The sequence below is a fragment of the Centropristis striata genome, chromosome 8 (assembly GCF_030273125.1).
Source record: "Centropristis striata isolate RG_2023a ecotype Rhode Island chromosome 8, C.striata_1.0, whole genome shotgun sequence".
Classification (NCBI taxonomy): domain Eukaryota; kingdom Metazoa; phylum Chordata; class Actinopteri; order Perciformes; family Serranidae; genus Centropristis; species Centropristis striata.
Window position 1 is genome coordinate 10255951 of NC_081524.1, and position 9863 is coordinate 10265813.

At 37.5% G+C, this 9863-nt stretch overlaps 1 protein-coding gene across 1 annotated transcript; it reads left to right on the forward strand.

The window, feature by feature from the left end:
* The first annotated feature begins 494 nt into the window (after positions 1-494).
* Positions 495-9825, forward strand: LOC131976370 (complement C1s subcomponent-like). Its single transcript, XM_059339383.1, has 11 exons — positions 495-561; positions 804-1002; positions 1081-1261; positions 3637-3762; positions 4021-4214; positions 6195-6345; positions 6427-6542; positions 6814-6895; positions 6987-7121; positions 7211-7285; positions 8829-9825. The coding sequence occupies exons 1-11, from the start codon at positions 545-547 to the stop codon at positions 9623-9625; spliced, it is 2073 nt and encodes a 690-aa protein (XP_059195366.1). The 5' UTR covers positions 495-544; the 3' UTR covers positions 9626-9825.
* The last annotated feature ends 38 nt before the right edge of the window (positions 9826-9863 follow it).

The following is a 9863-nucleotide window of genomic DNA, read 5'->3' on the forward strand; positions in this document are numbered from 1 at the left end:
TCTCGGTCTCTCTCTCTGTCTCTTTCACTGTATCTGTCTCTCCTCATTTCCTTCCGCTGCTAGCCCTCTCACTGCAAAATAAAGCTGCATGTCTGTTTCCGTGTAGCTACAGAACCAAAGGCTGGTTTTGGCACTCTAACTGCACACAGCAGAGCAGCACAATGAGACATTTCCTCTCTCCACTACACCCTTTCCTTTCAGTCCATCTCCATTGTTTCCACTGAACCTTTGTCCCACTGCCTCAGCGATGAAGTTGAGCACAAACTGTAAAGATATTTTCTACATACGGTCAATCTGAAAGGTTGTTTACTCAGGCTTTCTTCCTGCCATCCCATTTACCCGCAGTCACTCCCCCCTGCTCGTTACTGCAAACATACAAAAAAACAATCTGCAAATAGATTGATAAAATGCATGCGTCTGCAAAAATCTCAGTGAGAGAGAAAGGGGGGCAGCAAGAAAGAGGGAGAAATAGAAAGCAAATTATGAAGAAAAGAGGAAGGAGAGATAGAGAGGTAGTTTATTTGTCAGGAGATTTGATCGGAACATGATGTTGAGATTAAGGTGGGTTTGAATTTTTGCATTTTTGAAAAAAAAAATGGAAAATTATGTTAAAACGATGCAATGATTTGCAACAAATGAATAGATTTATTATAGCATTGTGATTTAGTATTTTTTGATTTATGCATTATCGTCTCTGCCTCTTTTACTGTAACTATATTCTCAATTCTCACATCAAGTATGACCTTTCTCTTTGTTAACTTTCTTAACTTGATATTTGTGTTTCCTCCGCTTCCTCCCCGCAGTCTCCTGCTTCTCCTGTTCTCCTGCCCGGCCCGCTCGGAGCTGCTGGGATGGGTGGAGTCTCCGGGGTATCCCAGTGGATACTTGCCCCATGCCAGTCTGAACTGGAGCAGGTGTGCCCCCAAAGGTCACACCCTCTCCATCAAGCTCATCCACCTGGACCTGGAGGACAGCCAAGACTGTCACAACGATGCAGTAAAGGTCAGGGGTCAAGATAAAAAGTTAGTTTAAGGCTGCTGATGTCATTACTGTTAGTTGACAACAATGTATTATTTCCAGGTCTTTTCCAATGGAAGCCTGATCTCCGTTCTGTGTGGCAAAAGGGAATTTGAGGAGCTTCAGACCACCGTCAATCCCTCGCTCGTCTCCTTGTCGGGCGGCTGCCTCTCTCTCACGTTCCACTCCGACTTCTCAAACACCAAGAGGCACACCGGCTTCAGAGGCTTTTATACCGATCAAGGTGAGCTTATAAACATGAAATACTGGCTTGTAAGAATCCCACCAGACTCCATTGTGTTTGTGCACGTTTTATTTCCCCACATTCATCAGGAGAGCTCAGTTTGTGCGTGGAAGTATTCCATCATTGTGAATACTTGTGCAATCATTCTGTTAGGGAGGTGATATTTTTAGACAACAATTCACAATGGTTGCCGTTTTTAGCTACTAGAGCTACTTTTTAATTTTTTTATTTAATTTTAGATGTGTTTATATTGTAAATGAACAAAAAAAAAAGAAAAGAAAAAATCAAATAATCAATTTTTTTGTCATTGTATTGCTGTGTCTTATTTTCCAGTTTGAGACTCAATAAGTTGGTTCATAAAACAAAACTTAAGCCAAAGTTTCATTTTCAGTTCAAAGGTGTTGACAGTGACTGCATGTCATACAGTCATGGAAAGAATTATTAGAGCACTCTTGTTTTCTTCAGTTTCTTGTTCATTTTAATGCCTGGTACAACTAAAGGTAAATTTGTTTGGACAAATATAATGATGACAACCATAATATTTCATAAGAGTTTAATTTAAGAGCTGATATCTAGCCATTATCAAGAAAACCATGGAAAATGGCTAAATTATGAGCTATTTTTGTTGTTATAATTATATTTGTATATATTGTATATTTGTCCAAACAAATGTACCTTCAATTGTACCAGGCATTAAAATGAACAATAAATTGAAGAAAACAATGGTCTAATAATGTTTTAATGCTGCCCAACAGTTTCACCTTTGGACAGAGATAGATAAGCTATTTTCACTCTTTATGCGAAACTAAGTTTTCTGGCTGCTGGCCGGCTACATCTTTCCTGTAAATGCTTGCGACTGGTGTTGATCTTCTCATCTCATCTTTCTGCAAGAAGCCAAATATGATTTTTTGTGGGTTTTTATTTATTTATTTATTTACAAATATCAAACTCTGTTGCTTGTATGCTGCTGCATGTGCATGTCTGGTGGTTAAAAGAACTTTAAAGGGGACATATTGAGCTAATTTCCAGGTTCATACTTGTATTCAGGGCTTCTATTAGAACATGTTTACAGGCTTTAATGCTCAAAAATCACACAGTTTGTTCTCATACTTTCTGTCTTATTATTTCTGTATTCACCCTCTGTCTGAGACGCTCCGTTTTAGTGTCTGTCTCTTTAAGCCTCCCTCCCAAAAAGCCCGGTCTGTTCTGATTGTTTCTGGTCTTCCGCATCGACCTGTTCTCATTCACAACCTGTCACAGCAACAAACAAACAATCAAAGAGTCAATATAGTTAAATTAAGAAAACCTGAAAAATCAACTTCCATATGTAGATACATCATGTTCTTCATCGCCAAGGTAACCAGTGTGACTGTTACCGGGAGTTGAAATGCAGAAGTGGTTGTTTTTAAGGCAAGGCAAGTTTATTTATGCAGCACATTTAAGCCACGAGTCAAAGTGCTTCACACAAGAAATGAAAAGATGAGTCACAACAAACCTTAAAAATCAAAGAGAGAGAAAAGACAATAGAAACAGCTAAAACAGAAGCTAAAATGAAATAGAAGTTATAGGGGAATAATACAATAGTGTATAGTTATATAGTTAAAAAAAAATAGATTGAAATAAATGTATTAAAATTGTTTAGTGTAAGTCAGTTGTAAACAGGTGAGTCTTCAACCTTGATTTCAAAGAACTAAAAGTTTCAGCAGACCTGCAGTTTTCTGGGTGTTTGTTCCAGATATACGGAGCATAGAAACTGAACGCTGCTTCTCCGTGTTTGCTTCCGACTCGCAACAGAAAGCAGATCTATCCCCAGATGACCTTTCATTTTTTACCCAACCATAACCCAGTATTGACTTGATCTCACTTTATACAATATGGGACCTTTAATTAAGTAAATTATCACCACCAAAACATCAAATGATGGCAAAAAAATATTTAAAACACAAAAGAAGTTTGCACACTGTTATAGGCTCAAGATAGTTTATTTTCGAATAAAGGCAGATTTTGATCTCTAAGATCTTCTTCAGGTGAGATGGTAATGCTGCTTATATCTTAATTAGAGAATTAACTGAAGCCTTTGGCAGTCTGCAGATTTTTTTGTGTCTTACAATGAATGTTTTTTGTCACCTGAACTCTTTTTTTTTTGGATGTGCACACAAACAACAACAACCACTTCACTTTAGAGTTTCTGAATAAAACATTAATAACTTTCAGACCTAAAAGTGTCACAAAAAAAGCGTTTCTGGTGCTCAATTTCTGGTTTCATCTCAAAAGAAACGTACAGTGCTGATGAGGGAACTCAGAAACCACTAGAAGTGAGTGTGACAATTTCCCCAAAATGTCCAGTGATTCATGTAAACTCTGTTGTGCCTCAGACTTTGACGAATGCCGCGACGATCCTGACAACGGATGCACCCAGTTCTGTCACAACTACGTCGGAGGGTACTACTGCTCCTGCCGCCATGGCTACTACCTGGACGCGGACAAACACACTTGCACAGGTACAAATAATGTCATGACTAGGATCAGTAATCAGTGTACAGAATGAAGAGTTCAGACTAGTCAGAGGAAGAAAAGTCAAGAATGGTGAAAACAACTGAAACATGAAGTGAAAATGAGTAAATTAAGGAAGCAGAAGCGGGTAAATCAGGGGTATGGAGGAGACAGAGAGAAATTCATACAAAGGAAGCTGATTGTGAAATGTTCATGGTAATGTTGACTAATGTGATGATGACTATGATATGTTATCTTCAACACAGTGAGCTGTACGGAGGATCTGTCAGAGCTGACTGAAGGTGACGTATCCAGTCCATCCTGGCCGGCTTCATACGCAGAAAATGCCAACTGTCAGTACATCCTGTCTGTGAGTGCCACCCTGCAGCTGGAGCTGCACTTCTCTGATGACTTCGATGTGGAGCAAAGCCCTGATGGAGAATGCATTGACGCACTGCGGGTTGGTGATGAGTTAAAATATGTTAATGCCACATTTCTTGGAAACTCTGCAGAACAGAAAAGAAAGAGGAAGTACAGAAATAGGTGTTGTAAGTCATGGATTTAACAACTGGTCAACATCTTATTTTGACATTAAGAGTCTGTCTCTGTCACAGATTTTGGAGGATTTTTTTCTTTTTTATTGTGCAGATAAAAAATATTCACCAGTCTCTAGTTTTAATGTTTAATCTTAAAACATTAAATCAAAGTATATTTTAGAATTAGAATCAGAATCAGAAATACTTTTATTAATCCCGGGGGAAAATGCTTTTTTTCTTCTTTCTTTTCTATAATAAATAGAAATAGAAATAAGTATGTATGTAAATAAAATAAATAATAAATATAAAAAAATAACATACAAATGCAACAAGTCTTAAATAAATAGAGATATGTACAAATAGAAATAATAATAGAAATATGGAAATATAGAAAAATAATTTGAAGTAAATTTAATGTGTGCTATGTTTTATGCTGATGTGCAGAATTAAAAAAAAATTAATGAAAACAGATTCTTAACAGAGATCTTAATGACTTAAAAAAAATGTTTTGGGCCTTCCCCTCCCTTAAGTCAGTCATAAGCAGATGATTTGTGATCTCTTTGTGATCGGCTTTGCATGTCTGGACACTATTATTGGACCCTAACAGTTAATAATAATAATAATAACAACAATAATAATAATAACAACAACAACAACAACAACAACAATAATAACAATAATAACTTATTTTAAGGAACTTGTAACAAATAAACAATAATTCTAAAAAGCTGTCATTACTTTTCTAAATGTTGAATATTGTATTATTTAAATTACATTTAAATAGTATTACTCTGTTTTCAAAATGGTGTTGTCTTGTCTCGGACTTGAAACTGAAAAAAAAATGACTTGTGAATATTTTTTACAAACACATTTTTTTTGCATTTCATATTTGGGCTGAATCATCTTTACAGGGACTTTTTATGCTGAATGACACACATACAAATGTATGTTTTACAGGACACCTTTTTCAGATGCAATCACATGATTTCATGGGTGTAATTGGTCATCATCATCATTGGGAGCAGCTCCACCTTCTAGCAGGTCCAGGCGGCTGTTGTCAGCTCATTCAATGGCTGGTTGCTGTTTTGTTTCTTGTCACTTTCACTTAAAAAAAAATGAAAAAAGATTTTATCACCAAAACTACTGTTTAGGTTCAGTAAATAAAACATAGGCACATCTTAATGAATTAGAATATCATAGAAAAGTTTATTTGTGTCAGCAATTGAATTAAAAAAGTGGAAATAACACATTATAAAGATCCATTACACACACAATGAAACATTTCATGTCTTAATTTATTGAATTTCTTCTAATTATAATGATTATGGCTTACATTTAATGAAGACCTTAATTTCAGTGTCTCAAAAAATTTGAATATTACAAAAGACCAATTTTATAAAGCATGTTTAATATGGAAATGTTTGCCTTTGAAAAGTATGTCCATCTATATGACTCAATACTTGGTTGGGACTTTTTGAATTGAACTATTAGAAATGGACTTTTCCATCATATTCTAATGTATAGAGATGCACCTGTATGTGGATAGACTTAGGTACAAAGATTGTGGTTTGGATTTAATACCAATTTATTTATTTATTTATAACTTGGCAAACAAAATGGTATAGTTTAGTTAAAAAACATCATCAACATGATTTTGAATGAACCACTTTTTGTTACGCACATCTGGACACTTACATGACTTATTAAAGATATCTTTCGTTCTGCACCTTAAGGCTATCCAAGGACACAAACTAGGGCCTCCCAGGTGGAAGCTGGAGGATCTTGCCCAAAGTTATGGGGATGATAACTGCTGATAACACCCATTCAGTCACGTGGGCATGTGGTCACACCTAAAGTCAGAACACCTACATTGTGAGACGTTCCCTATGTCATCTTGTGTGCAGATTGAGACTTCCTCTGGGACTCTGGGGCCATTCTGCGGCAAAAAACCTCCCCCATCTCCCTTTCTGACTCACTCCAACAACGTCCAAATCCGCTTCAGCTCTGACAGCTTCGGCGATAACAAAGGCTTCTCTCTCCACTTCAGGACCAGAGGTACTCCTCACTTGTGACAAGAAGTTTGTTGAAAACACATCACAAACGTTCATAATCGTTCTTCTCACATGTTAATTGCAGACAAGGTGTGTCCAGCAATGGTGACCCCCCACTCCACTACGGCTCCTCAGGAAGAAGAATACCGTCGGGGTGATACAGTGACAGTAACTTGCGATCTTGGCTATGTTGCAAATGCTGTGAGTGTACAGAGACCCAGAAGCATTTAATGCATTTATGTTTGATGTACAGTAATGGAAAAAAATTATTAGACCACCCTTTTCTTCATTTTTTGTTAATTTTAATGCCTGGTACAACTAAAGGTACATTTGTTTTGACAAATATAATGATAACAACAAAGAAAGCTCATATGAGTTTAATTTAAGAGATATTGGAGAAAACAAAGGTGGTCTAATATTTTTTTCCATGACTGTATTTAAGCAGCTAATTATGTCTCAATTTGCAAAGTAGGAAGGCACCCAGACCCTGTCGTCAAAGTATGAAACAACATGCCAGAATACAGGCGTATGGACCCCCAGTTACATCTGTGAACGTGAGTCTGACTGTATTTTTTCTTGAAAATTTGTGTTGAATTTCTTGTTTATTTTTTCACACTGTCTTTCCCAATATGTTTCTATGTGTAGCTGTGGATTGTGGGATTCCTAAAATCCCATTAGGGGGCATCCTGCAGATGGTGGGCTCAGCTAACCTACAGACTCATTACGAAGGCCAGGTCCAGTTTAGCTGCAGCTCAAAGTACTACACACTGGAAGGAGATGGTGATTATAAGAAGGTTATACACAGTGATTTTCTGTTCCTTTTTCCAAACTTACTTCTAAGACATTTTCTGGTTTCTTCAAACTCTCAGACACGTACACTTGCGGTGCCAGTGGTAAATGGACATCAGGTGATGGCAACACAGAGATGCCGAAATGCATCGAAGGTATGACTTTAAAGGTTTTCTTATATTTTTTAAGATTAGCCCCTTTTTCTATCATATAAATCCAGTTGTGGAATGTAACTAAGTGCAATTCTGAGGTAGCTGTTCTTTACTTGAGAATTTCCATTTTTATGTAACTTTATATTTCTACTCCTCTACATTTTGACGCAAATATTGTATTTTTACTAAACTACATTTAGCTGACAGCTTTAGTTATGTTTCAGACCGAAATTTAACATAAAACCAGAAAATAAAATTAATTAATTAATTAAATTAGTGATTAGATTTTCAAAGACAAACCTCATAAATGAGTCCTATCTTAACAAAGTTAAAATGCTGCTTACATAAATGCACCAATACAAATAATCTATTAATATATTTAGAATATATAAAACAGTCTGAGTGGGTCATTTTGCATAACGAGGACTTTTACTTTTGATACTTTAAGTACATTTTGATGCTGGTACTTTTGTACTTTTGTACTTCAGTAAGTTTTGAATGCAGGACTTTTACTTGTAGTGGAGTAATTTCACAGTGTGGTATTAGTACTTTTACTTGAGTAAAGGATCTGAATCTCTGTCAGACTCTACAACACCTGCACCACCTGATCATGTTGTAGTTTCTGTTCAGATCACCACCACACCTTTGCTAGAACTTATCATTACACTACTCACCATAGCTTTTATACAATTGTGATCTGTATTTATATTTTCATTCAAACTACTACTTTTCCCCCCATGTTATATATATTCACACCTTTTGCTTCTGTTTTTGCTGCTGTGACAAATGAATTTCCCCATTGTGGGATCTCTAAAGTATAATCTAATCTAATCTGAATACTTCTTCCACCACCGTGTAAATCCAACAAGTTCTCCAACATAAACGGCAGAAAAGGTCATGTGTCAGTACCACAAATTACGGCACGTAGGCACGTATTGCGGCTTGCATTTCATGGTAAATATTAACGTATCGCGGTGCGGCTCACATGCTCGCGGTACAACGGCGCTTTCTAAAAATACCAAAAGGAGACTGCAGTTTCTGTGGATTTATGTTGTAAAACCACTGACCTTAGGTTTAGGGCAAAAAACTTCTGGTAAGGCGTTATAAAAGACAGTTTAAACAGTAAATAAATGTACTTAAATGCCGGAAATTAAGTAGTTACAAGGGTCACATGACTGCCGCAATTTATGTAAAAAACGTAAATAACGTTCAAAAACGTTCTTCACGTAACTTACGTGAAGAACGTAACTTGTGTTAAAAGTGGTTTACACGAGACACGAACCCCACTCTTCTAGGTGAAAGTCCACCACTTGTTTGACCCATTAACCACCGCAACCTTCAACTAAATGTGAGAATCCGCCCTTTTTAAACTTTTCTTGGCTGTCAATCATAACTACGTCAGCAAGATGGCGGGTGCCGCATTACAGCGGATGGTGAAATTTGTAAATATAGCTTGTTTTTTGCTGCCTTTCCACACGACCTATATTGACGCTTTTGACGAGAGAACAGGCTGTTAAATCTACTGATGACTTTTTGTGTATTTCAGTGTGTGGGAAACCTGAAAAAAGCCCTGCAAGTGCAGGCAGAATTATGGGAGGTAAGGCAGCAAAGCTGGGAGAGATACCGTGGAATCTTCTAATCAAACACCCAAGAGCTGGAGCGTCACTGATCAGCGACCGCTGGGCTGTCACAGCAGCTCATGTGGTGGAAGGGACAGAGGACACCACTCTGCGTCTGTATGGTGGACTGGTAGATGGACGAACATCAGACACGGCACCTCATGTCGTGATCATGGACAGTGAGAGGATCATAATTCATCCCGGCTACGACAAGAGCATTTCTTCTGAGGAACGCATTAATTTCGACAATGACATTGCTCTCATCAGATTAGCGTCCAGGGTGAATTTAGGCCCAAACCTCCTTCCCATTTGTCTGCCAGAGGTTAACAGGGGCTTTCTTGATCATGAACAAGGTACAGTGTCAGGCTGGGGGGCAACAGGAACACATTCTCGCTCTCCCACATTACAATTCACTCATATTGGAGTCTACCCCCATACAGATTGCAATAATACACCTTACACTCCCAAAACTAACAGACGCACCGTATTCACTGATAACATGTTCTGTGCTGGAGAAGAGGGAAAGGACAGCTGCAGGGGAGACAGTGGAGGTCCGTTTGTTTCTCCTACGTTGGCCGCAGGCAGAGATCGTTACTATTTGACCGGCATCGTGTCCTGGGGAGCTCTCTGTCGCCTTAAGCAGCACAAGGGTTATTACACAAAAGTGGAGAACTATGTTACATGGATTAAGCAGACGATAGACACGATAGAAAAGTCTTCTTAGACAGAGGAAAGATGAGGGGTGATATACTTTACTAACCATAATAACGTAATCAATTTCAGGACTGATTCTAATCTCTACAGTAAAAATGACTATGAAAATAAAGAGCAATCTTGTAATCAAATGTATCAACATTAATAACATTAATCTGTGTTCACATTGTGACTTACTTCACTTCTGTATTAAAGGAATTTGCAAATTAACTAGAGAGAATGTCTTTTATATAACTTAATATACGGTG

Bases quoted from the DNA above. Each gene is read 5' to 3' on its own strand.
- LOC131976370 (XM_059339383.1), top strand. The intron at 1,262-3,636 runs GTGAGCTTATAA...GTTGTGCCTCAG, and splicing joins AGGCTTTTATACCGATCAAG to ACTTTGACGAATGCCGCGAC. The intron at 4,215-6,194 runs GTTGGTGATGAG...TCTTGTGTGCAG, and splicing joins AATGCATTGACGCACTGCGG to ATTGAGACTTCCTCTGGGAC.